This window comes from Chrysoperla carnea, chromosome 4 (assembly GCF_905475395.1).
Source record: "Chrysoperla carnea chromosome 4, inChrCarn1.1, whole genome shotgun sequence".
In the NCBI taxonomy this organism is placed as follows: Eukaryota; Metazoa; Arthropoda; class Insecta; order Neuroptera; family Chrysopidae; genus Chrysoperla; species Chrysoperla carnea.
In genome coordinates this window covers 68193258-68220507 of record NC_058340.1, presented here as the reverse complement: position 1 = coordinate 68220507, position 27250 = coordinate 68193258, and the positions used below count along the sequence as shown (strand labels likewise).

At 27.0% G+C, this 27250-nt stretch overlaps 1 protein-coding gene across 2 annotated transcripts in view; it reads left to right on the top strand.

Moving 5' to 3' along the window:
- LOC123299000 (disheveled-associated activator of morphogenesis 1) overlaps positions 1-27250 on the top strand; it is a 103609-nt gene that overhangs the window by 34907 nt on the left and 41452 nt on the right. The window contains exon 1 of one of the 2 annotated variants that reach the window (XM_044881107.1): positions 12239-12328. The exons of the other annotated variant lie outside the window; for it this stretch is intronic. Within the exon in view, the coding sequence (XP_044737042.1) occupies positions 12257-12328 (72 nt within the window). The 5' untranslated portion in view covers positions 12239-12256. Of the gene's footprint in view, positions 1-12238; positions 12329-27250 lie in introns of those variants that run through there. 2 annotated transcript variants of the gene reach the window in all.

The following is a 27250-nucleotide window of genomic DNA, read 5'->3' as shown; positions in this document are numbered from 1 at the left end:
GGTTTTCAAATATTTTGGACAGGAACGTATAATAATTAATCTCTCTCTAATGGTGAAAATTATTTTTCTTTCTATAATTTCTTCTAACTTATCTGTCCACATTCGATATTATTGAATGATAGTTCTTTGGGGAAACGAAATGAAAATCTTTTTTCAACTCTTATGTGCTGATCGATGCTAGATTAATATTTCCGTAATAAATAAATATTAAATTATCCAGTTTTCTATAAAAATATATTTATTATTTAAACATTAAGATAATCCCAACTCTACAAAACACTAGTAATGACGCCATTAAAAATTATAGCCAGCAATTGTGTCAATAATTATGTAATTTTAATATGTAAAGAAATATGTATTTTATTATGAATTAAAATTTATGGTAAAAGACAACACTATTTAAACAAAATTTATTATTTAGAATTAAAATATATGTGACAATTAATTAATTAATTATTATTGCCGTTATGCATATTAATAATATGCATAATTGTTAGGATTCCGTATCTAACAACGAGAAAGACAAGCACGTACGCAGCTCGGATGTATTTCATGATGGTTTTTATACCATGCATATATGTAATATGCAAGGTATACTAAGTTTAGTCCCAAATTTGCTTAAAAATATTGATGCTACCAACAAAATTTTGCTATAGGTCTGTGGACACGATAACTCAAAAACGAAAAAAGATATCGAGCTGAAATTTTTATAGTGTACTCAGGACGTAAAAAGTGAGTTCGTAAATGAGCATCATAGGTCAATTGGGTCTAGGGTCCGAAGGACCCATCTAGTAAACCGTTAGAGATAGAACAAAAGTTTAAATGTAAAAAATGTTCCTTATCAAAAATTAAACAACTTTTGTTTGAAACATTTTTTCATAAACATCACTGTTCACCCGTGAGGACGCCAATTAGGCGGACATTTTATAGTATGTACTATACTTGAATATCAGTTATGTATGTGTCACATGTATGTATGTGTTATGTGATAAAGAAATCAACACTGACTATGCATGGTATTTCAACAATTAACTCAGTCAATTGTTTGTTTTTACTACATTCTGCACCCAACACTCAACCCAACCCAACACTCAACCCAACCCAGCACTTTACTATTAAGTACGCAGTGCATGTATGCTTGTACAATGATATATTCTTATAGAACCCCTTCTTCTTATTTTCGCAATATCAACCCTTTCTGCCTTCGAATAGACCCCAAGGGATCAATATAGATACTTTAGAAATGACTGCATTTGGTCTAGTCAATACAAGGACCACTGTTGCTTTAATATGATTTAAGGCTACTTTAAAGCTGTAATGATAAGGCTATACTTGACGTCATTGATGATTTTCCCTCGAAAGGTAAACTTTGTTTCTTATCAAATTGAACAATTTGGGTCAAATAATTTACATAAAATCTTTACGTTTATTTATTTAATTATTATAAATAAAAATCGGTAGCATAAATAACGTATTATAACAATAAAACGTTATATTATTATTTATTATTAAATTTTTAACCCAATTTTTTTCGATCATGAATTAAATGAAATAAAATATAATGTATAAATTATTATAAAAGTTTAATCAAGATATTTTTCATTATATAATAAATAATAATAAAAAGAAAATACAATGGAAAAACTGTATCTACATATCACGTTTCTTTAAAAACAGTTATATTAATTTGTTAAAAAATATTTTTATGTATTAATTCGATAATACCACGAACCATGTTACTTACTATTATGTAATACAAAGATTACATTATTGACAATGTATGAAAAATATTTTTATTAAAGGTCGTATGGTCGTAAACCGCCGTACTCACTTTATGTAATATTAGCTTTTTCCCACGGCTTCGCTCGGATTCCATGCATGACTCTTTAGTGACTATTTTGAAAACTATGATTCTGATCAATTTTTTAACTAGATTTTCGTTTTCCTTGGGTCAAAATCAGTCTAAAAAATCATTTTTATCAAATTTGGAAAAAAAAAATATTTCTCGAATTTTTACAATTTTTTTTGAAAAAATCGAACAAAATTTTATCTTTCCAAATTTGATGAAAATGATTTTCTAAACTCATTTTCACCCAAGGAAAACGAAAATCTAGTTAAAAAATTGATCAGAATCATAGTTTTCAAAATAATCACTTTAAATGATCAATTTTTATCAATAATTTTCATAAATTTTTTACCAGCCCAATATTTTATTGTTATAGGGCAATTATTTTTGAAAACTGTAATTCTGATCAATTTTTTAACTAGATTTTTTTATTTTTTGGTTCAAAATTAATTTAGAAAATGATTTTCATTAAAATCAGAGACAAAAAACATTGATTGATATTTTCGAATCCATTTTGTGATGGTTTTTCAATCATTTTTACTGATTATTTTGAAAACTGTGATTCTGATCAATTTTTTAACCATATTTTCGTTTTCCTTGAGTCAAAATGAGTTTAGAAAATCATTTTTATCAAATTTGGAAAGATAAAATTTTGTTCGATTTTTTCAATTTTCCCTTAAAAAAATTACAAAAATTCGAGAAAAATTTCGAATTTCCAAATTTGATAAAAATGATTTTTTAGACTAATTTTGACCCAAGTAAAATGAAAATCTAGTTTAAAAATTGATCAGAATAATAGTTTTCAAAAAAATCACTTAAAATTATTGAAAAAAACATCAAAAAATGGATTCGAAAATATCAATCAATATTTTTTGTTTCTGAAAGACTCTGTTTCAAATTCAGTTCAATGTATGTGATGATAAATTATTTTTAACAAAATTTTCAATATTTTAATTAATATTCACGATAAATTGTGATATGAATTATTAATTATTATTATATTAAAAACAGTTTTATGTGAATATTTTTTTTTTATTATTATTATTTAATTTAAAATATTATAAAACAATAGTAGTGAAATATCAGTAGTGAAGTATTTCTATGCTATAATAAAATAATTATTAATAATAATAAATAAATATATGATTATGTCATTTTAAATATTAAATAATATATTTAATTATTATTAAAAAATTGATTAGTATTATTTGATAATTTTAATAATAATAATAATATTAAAATGAGTGTATAAATTATTATATTAAATTATGAAATTTTTTAATAATATAATATTATTTAGGTTGCTGGTAAACAATTTTAATAATATATTTGATCGAATTATTTATTAAAGGGTTATACTTTGTCGTAAAATTTTACTAGAATGAATGGAAATGCATTTTTCGCCGCGTTAACATATGAAAAAATTGGTTTTAGGCAAAAGTTTTTCTACGGTATTTCTACGGTTTGTTTGTTACGCTTTCACGCTAAAACTATCCAATTATTCGTAATGAAACTGTACAGCAATATAGTTCATACTTCAGAATAACACATGAGATATAATTTATAAAAATATATTAATTAAAAAAATTTAAAAATTAATTTAATTTGACATTACCATTAATTACAGATTTCTGTAAAAGTAGTCATTTGACATTACCTTAAATTACAGATTTCTGTAAAAACATTCAAGATAAAATATTCCACGGCCATCTTTTATGATATACTCAATGAATAATTAGTATTATATAGTCTAAGATCCCAATTAGGATCGACCTTCACCCATCTGTTTACCGGATGAAAGTTATTTTTTATGAAATATAAAATGTTAACAAATATCCCTGCAATGGGTTGCCTAAAAAAATGTGGTCCAGACTACTTTTAGTGAAAATATCAAGAGTAAAATTTTTAGAAATTTTTCACTGACTTGCAAATCTTACGAATTTTGATCTACTCGAAAGTAAAAGCCATAAAGAATATGCAGCAGCTATGTTGTCTGCCTTTTTTCGTTCACTATAATCGCATTTATACAGGTTGTGAATAGTAATTACGTTCATCTGTTAATTCATTGACTCGCATATATAAATAAAGATAATTTTATTGCAAATACGGTGCTATATGATTGTCCACAAAATCAGTCAAAAAATAATGTTTACAAGCTTTCCCAGTTTTGATATTTTTATTAAAAGTTGTCTGGACTATATTTTTTAAGGCAACCCACAACAGGGATATTTGTAAATATTTTACATTTCATAAAAAATAACTTTCATTCGGTAAGCAGATAGGTGAAGGTCGACCTTAATTCGGATCTTGTACTAATAGATTTAAAAATACTTTACTTTTAAACCCAGCGAAGCGGGTGTATGTCAGTCTAGTACTTTTATAAAAAAAAAAACATCCTATACATAAATTTATGAAATTATTTGCAACATAATTGATAATTAAAATAAATAAACAATTTATTGTACGTTTTCTTTTCAAAAATATTTTTGTAATTTATCGGAAATTTGTGTAAAATAAATATTTTAAGTGCACATGGATGGAATTTGTTGCATATTATTTTTCCATTAATTAACATATTTATTGCAATACGTAAGTAATAAAAATATATTTAAAATACAATTGCAATAAAAACAATGCCACGTGTTTTTGAGAAAACGGGAGAGAAATAGTATACACACCACGGGAGCAAGTGAAGAATGTCTCAGACCTCATGCACATTGTCACCCGAGGCGAAGCGGAGGCTGACAATGAACATAAGACCTGAGACATTCTTTACTTCTTCCTTCGGGCGCAAAGTGACAATACTATTTCTTCCCTCCGCGCGCAAAGTGTCAACTTTTGTCCCGCCATCCAATATTACTAATTTAGAGAGCAAAAGAAAAGAATGTCTCAGATCTCATGTTCACTGTCTCAGATCTCTTCTTCACTGTCGCACTGAGGCAAAGGCGACCGTGGCAAACATGAGATCTGAGATTTTTTACTTGTTCCCGTGGTGTGTATACTATTTTTCTGCTCGGTGGAGGTGGAAAGAGATAACTACGTTTAGCACAGCGGGATGAAAGTTAATGTTTTCTTGATAAGTGTGCAAAATGTTTTTCATTGTGTGATAGGCCTTGCTGAATTCCTACTGGTGGGTGGAGAAAATATATGCACATGACAGAATCTTTTAGATAGTTCTGAAACTTTTCCAAAGAATCCCAGGCATTATAACAACTTTTTTTTTAAAATATAAGTATACAATATTCATTACCCGTGTAAGTATATCGATAAGCTAATTTTTTTTTTTTAATTATTATTCAAAATTGTTACAAAATTATTTATAATAATGTGGAGTAATTATGGAAAAATAAATAAATAAATTTTCTATTACCCGTATACAATAAAAACTAGCGGGTAATGTACAAATGATGTGTGTTCCAGTTTATAAAATAATATTAAGTATATGTTATTATAAATCATTTCGTTGAATATTCGCTATGCCCATGATAGATACTCAACACAAATTTAATTCCTTTTAAACGTACTAATTAACACCAACTGCATAAGCATGTCGCCGCCAACTAACTTTACATTTTTTTTCTTACAAATCTACAATGACAAGTTATACAACAAAAATTTGTTTTGAAATTTCTACATCTTGGATATGATGGATTTGACCTAAGCAATTACCTCAGATTGTGGCACGCTTAAAATCGTTTGACGCTCAGTCTATGTAAATTTATAGTCTATGCTAAGTATCCTTCTTAATGAACATAGAGGTAATGGGTCCGTTTAGCAGAAAAAAGCGCTAGGAAGCGCTTGTAAGCAAAATGGCGATTGTTAAGCGGTAAGCGCTGTCAAATAGTAAATAGCTACATTCCTCTAGGACGCTAAGTTAGCTTTAACCGGGGAACCTAACCTAATTTAAATATATGTTTGTAAATTATTCATATTAAAAAATTATGTTGTGAATGATGAAGAAGAGATGGAAAATAGCAAACATGTCCTGGCCGAAAACTGTACAGTTTGTTTTTCAGCGCTAGTAAGAGCTCTCAAGCGCTTTTTTCTGCCAAACGCACCCATTAATGGATTATGAGGTCAGTTATTAATTTCTAAGTTTGAATTACTAGCAAAATAGTAAAAGCTAATGCTATAAAAAAATTCATGCTAAAATTTTTCCAAATATAACTATTATATTTATACGGTACTCTATCTATTTAGAGTGTCTAGAGCTGTATAGAGTAGCAATATATATAGAGTACTCTTATCTTACTAGAGTACCATGTGGTGCTCGTATATCTTTGAATCATAGATATTTCAATGTAATTTTTGGCCAGGTTGAAGGTGAAGATGAAAGACACCCGAATGATGAAAATGATGAAGAAGTTTTCAATAGAAATCAAGATGATAGTGAAAATGAAATGGAAGTGGAAGATAATGATAGTGCTGAGGAAGATGATGATAGAGATGAGGGCGAATGGAATTTTGGTTTTGAACAACTGTTGTTCATAGCCAAGTGTTCCATTATCTGTTAGTCAAAATATGACTTTAAAATTATCCTCACTCTTCTCGCGTAATATTACTCAAATGTGCTTGGGTGATATTATATCCATTATTAATTTACACTTCATTCAAGATAATAATGGCTTCAGCTTACATAATTTCGAATTTTTCTTAGAAAGACTGCACACACATTTTTGAATCTTCAAAATTTCTTCTGTTCGCAATGAAAAAACGAAATAAATTTTAATGAAAAACAAAGTAGTATTGGTTATTCAATTATTCCACGGGTTTTCCTTCAACACCATCGTCTCGTCGTCTTCATAAAAAAAATATCGTTTTTTAAATATTCAATATACATATTCATAATTTATTTATCAAAAGTCTTCAAATAACAATAAATTAACTGTTTATTAAAAATAAAATAATTATTTTTAATATTATTATTACAATAACAATTCTAATTTGATTTATGATTGATGAATGTCGTTATAAACAGAATATTTTTAATAATATATGTCATTTTAATAAAAATAATTGTTACAACTGTGTTATAATGTCTTATTAATATTTATTTTATGTTTTTAATAATGTTAAACGATCTAGTCAGGTCAAATACGTTTTTATACCAATTTTAATAGAAATAAGCGTGAAAATAAACAATTGACCAAGTTAATTGTTGAAACACCCAATATATGTTGATATACCCTAAGACAGCGTTGAATATCAGTACTTAATTTTTCTTGTTTTAAAATTAAATCTGATTAAAAAACAAAAACATATGACAGGGAGAGTAATGAAATATTATTCATTTTTCAGCGTTTAATTATCGAAAGCTCATAAAAAATGATTTACTCATTGACTGACTGAGTCTAGCTGACGGTAGTGCTTACTGGCACCCCTATGTGATTATTTATATCTTTCTTTAAGATACTCTAAATGCCAGTATTATGATTCTTCTCGGTTTGATCATGTACAACAGCCTGATTGTAAATTTCTAATTGACTATGGCTTTTACTATCATAGATACCAAACTTATTTGGCAGAAAAATGGAATATTATCCTACATCTCCCCTAGAATCTGATGTAAGAGCCACTCATGGTACAGAAAATAATTTTACTGACATGTTTTATGGATAGATGAAGTAATTTTCAATATGGTGAAATATGGTATGAATGAAAAAGTATCATAGAGTATGTATACGTGTTGCGCAAGAACATACCGTATAGGGAATATTCATGAATTTTTTTTTATATTTTTATTCATAGTTTACACCGTTATAACAAAGTAAAAAATATAAATACTGTTTAAAAATGCTGTATATAAGTGTAAAAAAATATTTAAAATACATTATAATTTTGAGATATTTAAACGCAGTTTTTTGGCGCTCTCTGTTGATGACGTATAAGTACGTGAACTGTCAAATTTTGACAGTTCAATGTATAATTTACACTTTAAAAAAATGAACTTACAACACAGAATTTACACACATTATTATTAAGATTTCTAATAAAAAGTCGTAGAATAGTCTAATTTAATGAAATATTATATAAAATGTAAGTAATTATTATCATACTGTATGTCAACAAATTTGACAAGCCCGTACTTTGATGTCACGTCCGTATAAAAATTTTCAATTTCCGTGTTAGAAATTTTTAAATGCCCTCACTGAATTTTGTACTTTTATTAATTATTTTTAAGTAATTGAAAAGATTTGAATTACTAAAATAATGGTTTACTTGAAATGTCCAGTCATTTAAGGAAGAATAATATTTAAACCAAATTTAAATTTCATGAATATTCTCTATTAATTCTGTAGAATATTCTATGATTAATTCTGTCTGTCGTAGAGCCATCTAGCTTCTATAATTAAAAGCATACATTGAAGGAACCGAACGGACGTCGGACACCATTTTGTTGAAAGCAGGCTTCTCCAAACAGTGAGTTTGTGTCATTGAATAAAATTTTAAATGTTAAAAATATAGTTAATTTTCCAAAATCGAAAAGATTAACTTTTTTAAAATATTAAAATAAATTTAACATCTGCTTAAAGCTGAAACGTTCCACGAACAAATACGTGAAAACTTTTTTTGAACAATTTTGACAAACCTGTACAAATAATGTCAACATCATATCAAGGGAACAATTTGTACCAAATAAAAATCATACTAATGGACAGTAAACCAGCTATCTGGCGACGTCTGATCGTTCCAAGTACGATATATCTTCATAAGTTACACATGGCTATACAATTAGCTATGGGTTGGGAACATAATCATCTTTATAGTTTCTCAAAAGGAAGATATGAGATTATGTACCAGGACATAACAGGATATTGCGATATAGGGTTGGAAGAATTAGATATTCGCGATTGCTCGAAAATAACATTAAATCAAGTTCTGTATACAAATGGAGATAAAATGCTTTATAATTATGATTTTGGTGTCGATTGGTATCACAAAATTCGTTTAGAAAAATCATCATTACCGGGACAAGAGTTTCCTCATATTCCAATATGCATAAAAGGAAAAGGAACATGTCCTGTTGAAGACGCAAATTTTGGATTCGCTCAAACTCTGGAAGATATTGATTTTAGAAACGGAGATGGTTTTACCCGTGAAGAATTGGAAACGATGTTTATGAGTGGCTTTGAACGGCGGAAGTATAATCTTGTAGCAATCAATCAACGTTTGAGAAATTTTTTTTCTTCTCAAAACGATGAATAACTTTCAAGAAATTTATTTGTAAGCTTTTGAAACGTTTTTTTATGGGTTTATAAAAGAACAATTTAAAATTTGATTGACTAAATGAGTATTTTTCGATTTGCCTGTAGAATCATTCCGAAAACAAAGTATATATCATCGGATTTGCCACAGGATACAAGTTAAAGAAAACGAGTTCATAGTCAGTCAAATTTTAAACTGCACAAATGCTGTTTTTTATTTCGAATTCTTAATAATTCTAGTCTAGGATATAAATATGTTTTTTTTTCTATATCATGATATTTCTAAGGTACTAATAGATTTAGGATACAAATATGTTCTTTTTCGGATTCATGGTAATATTTCTATGATATCAATGTTTTGTTTTTCGAATTCATAATAATTAATCTAGTCTGTGGTATAAATATATTTTTGTTTCGAATTCATTTTGAGATCTTGGGTCTACATATGTTGTTTTTTTTTCGAATTCATAATGTATTTATTCTAGGGTATGAATATGTTTTTTTCTTCGAATTCATGAAACTATTTCTAGGTAACCAATAGGTTTAGGATACAAATACTTTTTTTTCGAGTTCATGATTTTTCTAGGGTATAAATAAGTTTTGTATTTTTTGAATTCATAATAATTGATCTAGTCTAGGCTAAGTATAAATATATTTCTTGTTTTCGAAATCATAGTAATTGATCTAGTCTAAGATATAAATATGTTACTTTTTTCGAATTCGTAATCAGATTAGGTGTATAAACATGTTTTTTATTATCGAATTCCTAATTGATCTAATCTGGGATATAAATATGTTTTTGTTTGGAATTCATAATGAGATCAACGATATAAATGTGAATTTTTTCGAATTTATAGTAATTGATCTAAAAACTGCAGTATAAATATGTTTTTTATGTTGTAATTCAAAATAATTTCTAGCCAGATGTAGTATTTTTCAGTCATTTATGAACGGCCGCAAAAATTCATAAATGAAGACTTCACTTCCAGGAAACTTGGACAATGTTTAATTGTTCTACAAGGTTAAAATTGAAGTCGATTTTCATATGAGATGATAATAGAATAGAAAATGCATTATGCTCATTATGCTGTTTTACTTGCAATGAATTGTATTTTGGTTAATTACTTTCTTATTTGAACTTCGTACTTCGAATATTCATCAACTTTCGTAAAGAAATCTTACACGATCGTAAAAAATTTCAGCCGTTCTGAAACGACTTACAGATACTACGCCTGGCTCTAGATAAATAGATATTATCTACTAAATAACCAAGACTTCTTACATTTAAACACATTTGTATATCTATTGTATTGTTTTTTTTTTTGTATTTTGAATGGTTTCACCTGTCCGTGTAAAGAAACTGCAGTTTTATGGAATAAATAAAATAATAAATTTATCTTGTAGTTTTATTAAACAGCCGGCAAAGGTTCAATAATGGTTTAAGAACTGGCAACTTCACAGGAAAGTTGGTTTTAAGATAGCTATATTTTAGATATTTTACTTATTGAAATTGGATACGAATGAAGTAACTTAGAGGAGGCATCTGAGAAAGGTTGTGTTTACTGCGTTTTCTTAGTGCGCATACCCGAAAAACCTGCATTTTAGGACAATTTTGCCGTTGTACACGCAAGTGTACAAGTCATATTAATATGATTTAGTTTTGTAATTCGAAAATGTAATTTTTATTTGCCAGACAGAAATTCGGGTGCTCTAATAAAGCACCGTCTGCGTTTGTTAATGTAACCACTTTCGGTGCAAGGCGTATTCTTCCTTTCTACCTGATTCAATAAGGAAAGTAATATCTAAAGTTCAGCCTTCTTAAAATCTACTTTCGAAAATGCTGCCAGCTCTCGTTCCATAATCACAAATGGACATTTGAATGGAATAATTTTTAATAATGTATTATGTACTTAATTTATGAAATGAAACGTGTTATTAAAAGTAGGTATAAGCCCGTAGACACATGAGCGTAAAAACTAACGCGCGTTGACTTCAACGGATGGATGATTCATTAGTTATATTAAAATTTTGAAAACCCTGTGTCCAACTATTTTTTTTTTTGACGCAATTCTTATTAAAATTCTCTCAAGGTACGTATGTGCCAGTCTGATTTTTACTCAAGGGTCTCTACGTCAATATAAAGTTTTTCAAGAGAATTAAATGACGTCATTTTTAGTCAAACGGATTGAGACTACCTACAAATCCAACATTTTTAGTTTGATGCATTTTTGTCGATAAAAGTTATTTTTCGAGTATAGTAAATACCCTGTATAGTAAAGACAAATTTTACTACAAAAACAACCCCTTGAAACTTTTTCTCTTTTAAGAGGGATCGAGAATATGCCTTTGAAATTATCGTCTAGAATTTTATAACTCAATTCGCCTGACATGTAAATAAATTATTAATTGATACCTCCGAAAGTAACGACTGTTGGCAGAATCGTTATGTTGCAAACTCACTTCCTTTTGAATGGCTCATCCCTTCAAACAGCAATCATCCCTTAGCCATTTTAGTACAATCAATCATCCAAAACATCTAATCAAACAGCTTGTAAATTCTAACTATCAAAAACCAAAGATCTTGCTTGCATACACACGTTCTGCATTTCAACTATATCTGATACGAGTAACAGGTGAATTGTAATGTAAAAAATACCTTTGTAGTTATTGATTGGAGAAGGGCAATCCATCGTATTTTTAGGAGCGGAGCGAGCGTTGCAAATATCTCTATTTGTTTTTTTTATTTATTTATTGTATATCTCCATGGTGTTTACTTTCTTGTTTAGTAAAACGGTGTAATAAACCTAAACACATGTAGTCCACCTCTTGATCACAAAACACCGGTATCAGTTAGACCAGCAGCTTGCAAGCACCAGGTGAAAGAATTATTAATATGTAGTTACAAGTAGTGTGATAAACTTACAATAGTGACGTTCACTTTTTATAAAATATAGCGTGTTGTGTTCTTATCACAAACAATTCATTTTACAACAATATAAAACTTGTACTTTGCAACAATACTTAAAACTGTTTTTTTTAACAATAGAAGTTCTTGTTTGTTTTGGTTTGTTTGTATAAAAATAGTGTACACGGGATGCAATAAAAGTGTTTTTGTTGATACAAACATGTAGTTTATTGAAGTTAGTTTTTTTTTGGTTCTGAATTGTTTTTTGTACTGAAACCGGAAATTTTGTTTGTTTGAATAATGTGCGATTTTCAACATATTAAAATGTCGACGAAAGAACAAGTTACAAGTATTTTGGATAAAATTAATACGGTAAGATATTTCTGCTAATAGATTTAGGTTGCGGCAAAAACACCAACCTTCCACCTCTGGAGGAAGATTTGAATTGTTTTCCAAAATCCGGTCATTTTCCGGTCAATCTGTTTATGCCATATAATTTTCACAAACTTCTTTGCCCTTCGGACCAAATTTTTTGAACTTGGAAACTTTTCTTGAAGTTTTAAAGAATCCTTTAATTTGCTGAAGACCAAAAATCACTGCATTGGAATAGAAATCATTAATTGTATTTGGAATATGATAAAGGGCTAATATAGAAACAAACCTGTTTTGAATCACTGACTGATACGCCTGATTTTTCATACAGAAAAACATCTAAATCTGGAAATCCAAACTTGGAAAACTTTTTCCAAAAGTTTCTAAGATTAATTTAGGTATATGGGGATATGCATCTAATGTTTTTTCAGAATGTTATTTTCCTCTGACTAAGGCCTTGGAATTTGTATTCGTCTGTGAAGACCAATATATACTTTAAGTAGGGCAAAAAATTTTCCTTGGAGAGAATTGAGTAATATAAAATTGCCCTAGTTTTTAAAAAATACAAAGGTTTCCTCAAAGGAAAATTATAATTACTTTCATAAATTATTCTTCCTAGAAATATGAATCTGTAATAATAACAATGTCTACTTCTTTCAAAGAAAAAGTTTCTTTGAACGTGAATAAAAACATGATAAATTTTTCCCAGAAAGTAAAAAAAATGCCAAGGATTATTTTTTTTAACAAAGATATTAGAACTTCGACGAATTTGTATCACTTTTCCTTGTTTCGAAGGCCATTTTCATGTAATGGCATTATATATTTAACCGACTTCAAAATATGATTTAAAAGAAATACAATTCAAATCAAAGAAAATTAGCAATAAAAACTTTTATCTAAATTTTATTTGTAAAAAAGAGAGAAATGAACTCTTTAGAGTTTAGTATGAACGATTTGACCTTAAAATGTATTTGTTGAGTTAAATGTATGTTGTAATATAATTGCAGGTATACTTTTTAGTGTATTTTTTGAATTCGATTCTATTTTTTGTGTAATTTAAAATATTTTTGTTTTACATAATAATGCATATTTATTAATAATAAATTTTTATCAAGGTAATTTTTTTATAAAATATAGGTGGCATTGTAGTTAATACATCAATTATGTAATCAATTTTTTTAATACATTCCTGTTCATAGTTTGATAACTCAAGGGAATATTGTGTTACAAAAGAATTACTTTCTGTATAATTGATAACTATGGGTAAAATAAGTATATTATGCTTGTATTGATCGCTTTTTGTATAATTGATAACTTTAATAAAATATTTGTACTCTCTATAAGTGTTGTTCTCGTATCGATTTCATTTTAAAGAAAATTCAGTGAAATTAACTAAATTTTTCTGTAACCCATTTATTTCATAATATAAATTTTCTTCATAATATAGTCATTTAGTTCAAAGAGAAGGGGTTACCTGGAAAGTTTTTCGGGAGTTTTAAAAATGGGTGATTTTATAGGAGTTGAGGTGATCTTTTCAAATTTCTACTTTGCTACCTCGTACCTTTGTCGCTCCCGTCGCCATGTTGGCAAAATGGCGTCCTCTAAGGACGTAAAAATTGAGGTCGAGTTCGTAAATGAGCAACATAGGTCACTTAGGTCTTGCGTCCGTAAGACTCATCTTGTACACCGTTATATAGATAGAACAAAAGTTTAAATGTAAAAAATGTACAAAAAATAACCAACTTTTGTTTGAAACACATTTTCGTAAACATTACCCGTGAAGACCCGTATACCCGTGAAGATGCTAATTAGGCGCAAATTGTATAGTATGTATTATATGGGAACATCAGTTATGCATGTGTGACATGTATGTATGTGTAATGTGACAGTGTAATCAACACTGTCTATACATGATATTTCATCAATTAACTCAGTCAATTGTTTGTTTTAACTTGTTTTAAAATCATTTTTCACAAAATAACATGTTTAAAATTTTATTGGTAGATTTGATGAGTCTACATGTTTAAATGTTTCTTCAATAAAAAGTATGAATTTTATAAAAATATTTTAGAATAATTAGTTATTGAATAACTGTAAATCAGAGGTCACATCCGATTAAAAACAACTGTAATTACATAAGTCATACTAATGATATAATAATTAATTAATTACAAACATTTCTTTTATAAGTTTTCCAATATTCAATAATCAGTTCAAAAGGTTATTTTTATGTTATTTAATCCGATTATTAATTTGTTTTACATAATTTTATTTCTAAATAACAAAAAAAAACCTCTAAACCTACTTAGAAACTTGAATATATTGTTATAATAATTTTTAAATAATAAATAAATAATTTCTTTATATTAGATAAAAAAGTGAAAGATAAATAATTGTTTTTTCACGTAAATTTTTTAATTAAATTTATAAAAATCCATTTTTTAAATTTTTTACATAATTTTTAGTAAAAAATTTGTCATAAAAGAATTAATCAAATTTTACATAATTTTTTTCTGTCATGGTAATCAAAAAATTACGCACACATAATGCATTATAACATCGATAGCATAATTAAAATCTAATTTACGAAATCTTCGAAGTCTTATATTTTACTCTTATCAACGCATAAGTGCTCTCTCTGAAAGCCGAAAAAAATTGAAGAAAATAATATGAAAAATGCAAGCCTGCGGATTCTTAAGTTAGCAAACCGTCGCATAGTTAAATGTTTCTTAGAATAGGGTATTATCGTTAGTCAAAAATAAATAATAAAATTTATGTAAAAATATACATAAATATTCTGATTTCGACTCATAAATTAAAAATCGTAATTTTTAAACTGTATATCACGTGACCTAAAACGCAGGTAAGCCCTGCTGTGATGTCATATCGGTATAAGTCATAGACCATCAATTAGTTCAGTGTAGACAGTTGGGTATAATATATGCATAAATTATGTGTTATTTCATATGGTGATACCCATATTACGTCATCAAATTGGATGCCCGCGTTTTTGACAGTTTAAAAAAGGTTTAAAATTTAATTTAAGTTTTTGGAAAGCGTGTTTATTTTTCCGAAATAAATTTTTGGTGGCTTTTTATTAGCAAAATCAACATTTTGAAGTACTTTTTCAAAAATAGGGGAATACCCTATTCGTTGCTACTTTATATTCCAGAATTTAAATTCTTTGATTTTCAACACGCAAAATAAAATTTAACTTGATATAACATTTTAAAAATTAATTGACACAGTTAAACTCTCATCTAGTACTTATTAAAATGGGATGTTTTATAAAACAGGGCAATTTAAGTCGGACACCCAGTATAAACAATTCGGATTTCCTAGAAACCGTACGTGTTTTGTACTACTTTAAAACGAACCACATGTATTAATTTATCATTATTTTCTTTAAAAAAAAAATTAATAAATAATAGAATTACATGTTTTACAGAAATAAATAATAATTTATTACACCTGTCAATGGCTTGTTAAATAAATATTTATTTATTTTTTATTGAATTGTTTACATAATAATTGTTAACTTGTTTTTAATGAACATTTAAATAAATTATTTTTCAATATTTTTATTTTAAGTGTAAGTACCAACCAAATAATAATATTACCAGATCATTATTAATTTATTTTTACTTTCAAACTAATTTTTATTTAAAAAAAAATACAATTAATTTTAATGATAGATAACAAATGCATTCTTGATAAATTAATGCACTCAAAAATATAGAAATATATTTTTTTTAAATTCTCTTTAATTAAGATTACTAGACAAGATATTTGTCAATATTTAGTTTACGCTGTATGTATCATATTAAAAATATCAATTATAATCGCGAGACCATGATGTAAATAAATATCGTATACATGATTAAAAGTAAACAAAAACAAAAAGTAATAGAAATAATTATTTAAAAAAAATTCCAAAAAATAATAAATTATGGAAACATATCAAAAATGTTTTCTTAATAGGATTATTTTCAAGGGATTTTAAAATTTCTGAAAGTGTTTTAGAACGTTGTCAAGCTGTCATTTTTGTTTGGTTCATGAAATAAATGAATTTGCCTGTAGTATGAACAGTATTTTTCTAAGTATATTAAATCAATAATATTAAACAGATCATTATTAGTAGATATTTTTACTTTCAAAATAATTATATTGTATTTAAAAATACCTATAATTAATTTTAATGATTAACAAATGAATTTATGATAAATTGATGACTTTAAAAATATAAGAAAAATAATTATTTTTAAAAAAAATTCCAAAAAAATATTTAAAAAATCAATTTTTAAATGTTATATTAATTTTTATCAATTATTTTTACTAAAAAAGTCATTATTTCCTTTTTAATTTATCTTAAAATTTCATAAGAAAGTGAAATTCTTTAAAAACCGAAATTTTTATGAAATATTTTAATTGTAATTTTTTCAAATTTATTGTCGCGACCATACGTTTATTATTTGAAGGCATATTCTTTATTTTTTCAGACAATTAACTTGAACTTATTTAGTTCAAGGATTAAAAACAATAAAAAACAAGTGAAAGCAAACAATTGACTGAGTTAATTGTTGAAATACCATGCATAGTCAGTGTTGATTTCTTTATCACATAACACATACATACATGTGACACATACATAACTGATAATCAAGTATAGTACATATTATAAAATTTCCGCCTAATTGGCGCCCTCACGGGTAAACAGTGATGTTTACGAAAAAATGTTTCAAACAAAAGTTGTTTAATTTTTGATAAGGAACATTTTAACTTTTGTTCTATCTCTAACGGTTTACAAGATGGGTCTTACGGACCCAAGACCCAATTGACCTATGATGCTCATTTACGAACTTGACCTCACTTTTTACGTCCTGAGTACGCTGTAAAAATTTACAGCTCGATATCTTTTTTCGTTTTTGAGTTATCGTGTCCACAGACGGACGGACGGACAACCGGAAATGGACTAATTAGGTGATTTTATGAACAGCTATGACAAAATTTTTTTCCTAGCATCATTATTTTTAAGCGTTACAAACTTGGGACTAAACTTAATATGCTATGTATATTTCATATATACATGGTATAAAAACTTGGGACTAAACTTAATATACTATGTATCTTATATATATAGGAGACTTTCTATAGATATAGATAGATAGTCACTCATCACGATATCTCTGGAACTATAAGACCTAGAGTCTTGAAATTTGGCAGGAATATTCCTTTTGCCAAGTAGAGGTCAGCTAAGAACGGATTTTACGAAATTCTACCCACAAGGGGGGTTGCGGGGGTGTTCATGAATAAAAAATTCATATTTTTCAATTATGGCTTTTAATAGTTCAAAACTTGGTCAGAATGTTTTAAATTACATTTAGAAGATTTTTTTAACCTTCGGAGGGTAGAAAGGTGTAGCGAGAAAGTGGGAAGGAATTATCGAATATTTACAAATATACTTAAGTGGGATATCAAATAAAAGAGCATGACGTGTACATTACAAAACTGTTATCCAACGCAAGGAAATGTGGAGGGAGGGGTGCAAGTGGGGATGTTGCCCAGCAAAGCGGGCGGGTAACAGCTAGTATTTCATATATACATGGTATAATTAATTTTGACTCGCAGGATCAAATTAGTTTTTATAACAAAACAAACGACCCTGCTTAATGATCCGCTTGATTTTTGATACCATTTATTGACAAAATTCTGTATTTACTTTCTTTGTTTTTGCTTAACACATACCAATAAAGCTCCATCTTTATCACCTTCTCAAAGTGTGTCAATTACTAAATTATCAATTTTTTTTACGTCATTTTATTAACTTTTGAGGTAATCAAAGTATTTTTTTGATATTAAATCAAATTGAAGTTATCCTCGGCACCTTGCACTTAAAGTAATAATTTTTAATAATTAATATGAAAATTTTTTTAATTTTTTATTTTCAAGGTAGACTTCTTCTTCAGTTAAATCAAAAAAGGCAATGTTGTAATTGTTTTTAAAATTAATTAAACTATTATATTTAAATCAATATAATTTATATCCATTTATGGTTTTAATTTATTTGAAAATAATACTCTAGTGCGTCCATGTAAGGATAATGTCTTTTTTTTCGGAAATTTTTACATATGCGACTGAAAAAAAAAATTTTTTTGATCACACAGGCAAATTTGAATCAATTTTATTGGAATTCTTTGTAAAACCCACTAATTTTGGGTCATTCTTTTCATCTATGATGTTAGTTTTTCGCTAGCTACTACTTATGTGTCTAATTCTGGGACTAGTACTCAACATTCTTGAAAACTATTAGAGCTAGGTGAATTTTGACCACAAATTTGAAAAGGATGACCCAAATTTAGTAGGATTACATACTTCGTTTATGAAAATTGGATAAAATTTGGATGTGATAGAGCAAAATTAAATTTTTTGGAATTTGATGACGTCATAAAGTTAAAAAGTTTGATTTTTTTGATATCACAGGCAAATTTGATCCGATCTTATTGAAATTTTTTTTAAAACCCACTAATTTTGGGTCATTCTTTTCAGCTGTGATGTCAATTTTTCACTAGCTAACACTTATGTGGTTCATTCCAGGACCAGGACTGCACATTCTTGAAACCTATTAGAGCTAGGTTAATTTTGACCACAAATTTGAAAACTATGACCAAAATATAGTAGTATTCCATATTTCATTTATAAAAAAATGGATAAAATTTGGATGTGATAGTGTAAAATTAAATTTTTTAAATTTTGATGACGTCGTACTTACTATAAGAAGCTCAAATCAAAATCATAGTTTTCTCAAAATGTGTGTCAAATTTTTATAGTTCTGTGGTATAAATCTAATAATAATAACCTATCAATAAAAAAAACCTAATAAATAATCTCTCTCTAATAAAAGAAACAAACCAATAAATTCTACAAACATATATTCGGAAGCTAATTAACTGCTGAGTTTTATAATTTAAAAAACCATAAATAAATATAAATAAAATAAAAAAATAAAAATACAAGTTGTAATAATTACTCTCACTTCCATATATTATGATGCTGCTAACCTGAATTTATTATTAATAATTTTCAATTTCATTTTATTCAAAAATAATTAACAAAATGATACATCATTTGATTAATTAAATTAAAATATATACCTATAATTTTTATAAAATTTTCATTAAAAGTAAGTGATAGCGCTAGGTAAAATTAATACTTCTGTATCGCATGTAAATATAATTTTTAATAATAATTAATATTTAACTCTTCTTTTTAATTTTAGAAATAAATAATTATAAAATGAAATTAATAGTTTTAATTAATTTTTATAATTTCCTGATATTTAAATGCACGATTAAGTTTTTTGAGATGTAAATTTTTAATTAATTTTTAAATTATATGAACTAAAAAGAAAATTTTACTTTTTCTTGACTGGTATACAATTAGAAATAAGTTTATTCAACTTACCAAAAAATATATATTTTCTGTAAAAAACTACACAATATTACTATTATAACATAGAAAAAATGTCGATATTGTAGCGCCCAGCAAATTAAAGAGGACAGACTGAATGCTTAAGTGTTTATGGACTGTCTAAATGGCTATCAATTTTACGACCATTTTGGGAAAAATTTTTCTTTATTTATTTATTTGATTCGTGATTTATTATTAATCATAGTTTCGAATGATTCGAACAATGTGAAAACTGTCGAATTTACACAGCTTGAGCTTTCTCGGTTTTCGGGGTAATCTATTAAATTACATATAATATTCTTTTACCCTTAGCAACAAAAAAGAGGGTATATTTATTCGCCCTCTTTTTTTTATAAAAGAAAAACTATCATCCCTTTATTATTATTACTATTGATTTTCAAGGACCCGTAGATAAAAACAAGAACCCGTCAAGTTTTCTGTTGTAGAAGTTACTATTTTAAATGAACTGAATCCTGTATGGTGTGAGATAGAAAAGATAAATTCTTTATTTTTTTTAATAGAAATTTATAAGTAATTTCCCCTTGTTTTATGGGATGTAATTCAATATTGTTGTGAAAAAATCCTGATATAAAAATGTCTACAAATTAGAATTTATTTGTTTGAATCAGCTATTTTTTTCTGAAATTGCAGACAATGCAGTTCAACCACGGATAATCCACTATTTCTAAATCTCTTAAACAGTCAGAAAGTCAATAGTCTGGTAGTACTTGTTTCTGTCAAGTGGTAATTCTTAAAGCACTTGATAGTTATCGATTAAAAAAATTAACGGATAGAAAAAGCACTGAATCTTTTGAAATACATGCTCTTCAATTTCCAGTTAATTTTTTGTAAATTCTCTGCTGTTCAAAAAAATTTATTTTATTTTTTTAGCAAAATTAAAAACTTTGTTAACAAATAAGAAAATAAGGTAGTTATGGCCCAAGATTCATAAAAATTAGGTCAAAATAAGGATGTATTGACAATCTTTTATAGTCCGGAAATTCGAAAGCAATATACAGCCATTTTTTGATAAGTGAATGTCAGAACCAATTTAAAAAATGATTTCCCTTATGTTTGATCGTTTTAATGAAACGGAACCCTTAAAACAATTAAAAACAAATAAATAAACACCAGAAGTTTTTAATTAATAAAATTGGATACAAAAAAATTAAAAATACAATTTTATTATCCTCATAAATAGAAATTTATTACATGTTGAAATTAAAAAGTATAGTATTTATAAGGTCTTGGATCAAATGTAGTATTTGACAATCATTACAGAACGTCTGGACATTTGAGAGGTTGCTGTCAACGAACCTAGCACTTATTAAAATACGAAAATTTCATAGCCAGTGGTATTCAAATAAGAAGATCATTGAATAAAAATGTCCAACAGTCAACAAAGCAGGGCGTTGTGATTCGACATCTTGAAAATCGCAATTTCTTAAGATGTCAGACAGAAGACATGATTTTTGTATATTTAACGTCTATGTTATCGTTTATAATAGGAGTTATTTCATGAACAGGAGTTCTCGCATTAACGCCATCTGTTGGTACATAAGTGATGTAAGTCGATAAATAAGAGATTTAATATATTGGCTTGCTATCTGAGATCGGCTATATCGACAATAAACGACGAAAACTGGCGTATACAGCCAACCTGATTTTTTCATTCAATGGTTTCCTTTTTCTGTTAATTCCCGTCTATGGAGAATTTTGTATGACAAAATAATCTCTCAAATTTCCAGTGATTCTAAAATGAGTGAACAGTCCCCTGGCTCCCGGCTTATGACTACAAGTAGTCAGTGCCCCAGACTGACACTTGAATGAAATATTATCCACAAATTAGAAATAATAAATAAATTAAAAATATATTGCAATTGCAACAACCCAAAATTAAAATTGAAATAAATTAATAAAAAAAAATAACATAAAATTATTATGACTTCTCTTGAAACATCACTTTTAGTTTTATTATTATTATTATTAATTTAAATTGCAACAATAATTTTTAATTATTAATAATAAAAAATGAATTTATAGAAAAATTAAAATAATAAACACAAAATTATTTTTCATTTATAAATAATAATATTAATAATTGTAAATAAATTGCACAATAATTATTTGAATAATTAAAATTAATTTTGTAATTAATTTTTATAATAGTTTCATTTGTTCACGCATTATTACGTTTAAAATAAACTATTTTTAATAAATTTATTATGTAATTTCTAGAATATTCTGAAAGTTTAGTTTGAGAATCCAAAAATATTTTGGAATCAAGTACCAACTGAAATGTTAAGAGCGATTTAAAATAAAACGTCAACAAAATATTGCAAAGTTGTTGCGTTTTGTGTTTAAAAGGATCTGCAATTTTTATATGTATTCGTTGTGTGCGTAGTCATGGTAGGGACAATAAAATCGATGCCAGCGCTTCCAGTGAAAAATTTTGGCGTTAAAGGGAGCTGTTATGACTAATTTGCAGTTCTTTACATGTTAATGTTATAGAAATGTCAAATTTAAATTATTGAAAAACACGAATTAATTAAACTCAATGCATTAAAAATTGTGAAAATAAGAAATCAAATTGCACAAATATTATTTTTCAAATATAAATTATCATAATTATTTATTTAAATTTGTGAGACAAAAATATTAAATTTTCAATGTAAATCTTAAATGCAATCCATACAATTCTAAAATTAAAATAGTATATCGTTCCCATGGAAACGAAACTCACGCACGGAGCGAATATGAAATATACCAAGGTATACTAAGTTTAGTCCCAAGTTTGTAATGCTTAAAAATATTGATACTATGAACTAAATTTTGGTATAGGTGTTCATAAAACCACCAGTCCATTTCTGGTTGTTTGTCTGTCCGTCGAAACGATTACTCAAAAACGAAAAGATATATCAAGCTGAAATTTTTATAGTGTACTTAGGGCGTAAAAAGTGAGGTCAAGTTCGTAAATGAGCAACATAGATCAATTGGGTCTTGGATCCGAAGGCCTTATTTTGTAAACCATTAGAGATAGAATAAAAGTTTAAATGTAAAAATTGTTTCTTTTAAAAAAATAAACAACTTTTGTTTGAAACATTTTTTCGTAAACTCACTGTTTACTTTATACCCGTGAGAGCGCAAACTATGCGCAAATTGTATAGTATGTATTATATGGGAATATCAGTTATAATATTTTTCTACTCAAAAGTTGCCAATTTGAAGATGCTTTATTTTTTATTAGGCTGAGTTTCAATATTTCCAAAATAAAAGTTTTTTTTTTTTTAAATTTCTAAAACAAAACGTTATAACTGTTCAAATCGTAAAATTGATTATGAAATGAGTCACAACTTATATGAAAGTAAAAACTTACAAATTCAGAACGTCAATTATTATTTTTATTTTCAAAAACTTATATTCATGATCCCCTCAGGAATCAAATCACCGGGTGGGTTGTGTACTAGTTGATTAACTTTCAACATGATAAAAATATAATTAGATTTTTATCAAAAACGTATTGAGAAACATCAAATTTATAATATGATAAAGCAGATGGATTTTTAATTTTACAAAACTATGACAGATGTTATCCAAAAATTAAAAAATAAAAGCAACATTTGAAATTTAAAATGCATTTATATCAATAAAATTTCACCCACAATTAAGTAATTATATCAATCATAGAATAGCTCGTAAATGATAAATAATTTAATGATAGACAGATGGGGAAAAAGTCCAACCTTGGGTTTTTTTTTTAATGTTTTTTCAGGGTTTTTGTAATTTTTCCGGGATAATGCCAACACAAAATCAACAAGATATTAGTTTCTTTGGATTATTTAGATTAATTCGACTGAAATTGATCAGATTATTGATTTATCTCTGAAATTGTTCTTCCAATCGTCAAACGAATCCGATTTTTGAATTTTTTGGGTCAAACTTGATTAGATTATCGATTTATCTCTGAAATTATTCTTCCAATCGTCAAACGAAACCGATTTTTGAATTTTTTGAGTCAAAATTACCTTTTGTAATGAGTTTTGTCGAAATAGGACTGAAAAATTTGTTTCGATTTTTTGTAATTTTCTTATGGGGTACCCTTTGAAAAAAATAGAAAAAAATTTTAAAGGGGGTTCAGTGTGAGTAGCTCATAAAACAAATTTTAAAAGTAAGGGCATTCAAAGTACTAAAAAAATGTTCAAGAAAATATTTATAACACATTTCCTCGATGAACGTAATAAATTTCCATGATAGGTTTAAAAACTCTTCCCCTACATAGACCTCAATTCATGACCCCATTTTTAAATACGATATTAAAAGATAACATTTTCAATTTTTATTATAATTTGTTTAAATGTTAAAAATTGAACTTTCTCAAGTTTAAAAACACTCTCTCAAAGTAAATATCAAACAAAATACATAAAATATAAGAATTAAAATAGAAACCATTTACAGCCACAAAAGCCATTATAAAAATTGAATGAATGCAACAGAATGAGTAGAAGTACTTAACATTACAAAAAAGCAAGGGAAAAAAAATAAAAAAAATAAAGGCAACTTTCATAAAATAACTTTGTGATAAAATAATATCGAAGTGCATTATTATTAATATTATAGCGGTTATATGTGCTTGAAATTAATAATAAACAGAAATTACTTATTAATTATTTTATTAAAGGAGTACGATCACGTTCTTTTTAGTCAAAAAGAAGTTTTCTGAACATTTTTTGATGTGAATGAAGAATTATATTTATGACTTGTCAGTGTTGACTCTAAGGTAGATAGAAGGGTTCCGCTACCAGGCCCTGTCCTAAAAAAGCCCTAACAACTCAACGACCGCTGAACGTTCAAGTTTAATTACGAATAAGTCATTTTATATGCTTAAAAGGACGCTAGACAGAAATTGTACACCTCTTAATACTCTAAAAATCCTCTTTTATTACCTATTAGACCATAAGATGATTACAATGCTCATTTTTGCTTCAAAAAGAACTGAAAAAGTAGATCAGTTTTAATTAGAATGAGAGAAAATATTCGACGTTTTCACGTGATTAACATATCGAAAAGTTTGTTTTCCATTCTTCGAAACTGTCATTACATTTAACCATACTCATTATATTTAATGAATTAAGGATAACGTGTGCAAGTGAAAAAATATGTTAAATAAGGTCCTGATGCTCGAAAGAAATAAGGTAATTTTTCCGGGTCTCACAAATTTTGACAAGATGTACAAAAAATATTGTCATAATGACTATATTAAGCATGTAAGATTTAGAGTCTGAAGAATGGTAAACGAATTTTAATATTCCGCTAAAAAAATGAAGAAGAAAAGTACCCAAATCCAGAAGTGAAGGATGTAAAGAAGTTTTTAGGAGAAGGGTCCCTCTAAATAAAGTAGGTTTGCTTCTGTCCAATTATATCTTACGAAGTGGACTGTAACAAATAAATAGCTAAAGCATACCAATTTCAGTAATTTTACTATGAACCTGCAAGCTTTTCTAAGGGTTTTAATTCCATTATTAAAGAGAAAGAATATTTCATTATCCCCACTTTCAACTTCCTTCGAGTTATAAGTGTAGTGATCGTACTGCTTTAATAATTAGACTTAAGTAGTACTTAATAATTTGTTTCACATACATATCAACTGCAGCAGCTACTTCTAACAAAAAATTACAAAATCTAATGTTTTTTTTTTTTTTTTTAAATATCTTGAAAATTATTTAGATAAATAGTGAAAAAAAAAAATTAAAATTAAAAATAATTATTTTTATATTAAAAAAAGTGTTTATTTTATGTTAAAATCACGAGTTTAACCTGTTAAAATATCTATAATTAACAAATTGAAAAATTAAATTCATTTATTTGTTAATATATTATTGTAGTTTTAAGGCAAGTACGGATCCAGAAAAATTGTTTAAGGGGGCAATATGAACTTTACAGAATTAATTAATAATTTTATACTTTCTTTTCTATTATTTGTTTCTTTGTGTACTTACACTTGGACCTTCTGTTTACTTGCCCTAGAATTCCACACTTCGTAAACGATTTTCGTCAACACCTCAAATTCTACACTCCCAATTGTCAAACAGACACGATTCTTCCTTGTTTTGGAACAAAATTACTCTAGAAAAATACTTTTTATTCTAATCGGAGAAAAAAATGTTTTGGAAAAATTTCAGAAAATCACAGAAAAATTTATCTTATGGAATTTAATGAAAGCTGATATCTTTGAGGTAATTTTGACCCTTTAACGATTGAGTGAGAGATTTTTGAGATACTGCCTTGAATTGTATATGAAAAAGTTTTTCCCCGAACGATTCTGGGGTTCATGGGTTGATTTTGCGATGTTGCGAACAACATGTTTCTGAAGTGATTCAACTGAAGATATTTCTCTGAGATATCACTCAATTTTTATAATTTTGGGTCAAAATTACTTTTGAAAATGATTTTTATCTAAATTGTAGACAAACTGATTTCTTCTTCGACAGCTACAAAAAATTCAATGATCTTGGTTTTACTTTATTCCAGGGTCACAATAGTAGTACTTTCATTTGTTTTATGACGAAGGTTTAAAAAATTTTTGCTTAATTTATAGATTATATCATGGAATATTCCGTGTCAATCATCTATATTTCCATACAAAAGAATAATTTATCCAAATTTAGTAACACCTCCTGGATTGCTGCTGCATGATATGAATTTTATTAGGTCATCAAAATAATTTGAATTATAATTTAAAATATAAAAAAAAAAAAATATTTAAAAAATTTTTAGTACGCAAGCAGGCACTTTGCTTGCGCAAAATTTTTATAATTACAAAATATTATTTTATGATTTCGAATTTTGTGTAAAAAGGAATTATTTTTTCATAATACAGTAGAATCTCGATAAGTTAAAGTCCAAGGGAAACACAAAATATTTTAAGTTATAGAGGTTTTAAGTTATCAAGTGTCTATGTTAGGTAAAGGTTAATATAGAGGTATGTACATGTTTCTATGTACCCTAGTTAATATAGAGGTATGTACATGTTTCTATGTAGTTACTGAGGGCCTATACAGAGATTATTTATCTAAGTTATAGAGGTTGCGTATTTTAAGTTATAGAGGTTTTGGGCTCTGATGGGAAGGGAACATAGTATTTTTTGAAGTAACAGAGGTTTTTATGTTACCGAGGTTTAAGTTATCGAGATTCTACTGTAATAAGTAATATTTTTATGCATTTTTGTTTAATAAATAATAAAAAAAATTTATTATTAACTTTTTTTTTATCGACTAAAAATTGTGGAATTCGGTCAAATAAAATTTTTTTTTTTTTTATGCAAAGTCATTTTTGTAAAGTATAAATAAATTAATAAAAGAATTTTTTAAATTTCTTTATTAATAATTATATTTATTGATTGATTGATAAATTTATTTAATGGTTTGATTAATAATTTTATTTTGGAAGGTATCGCGA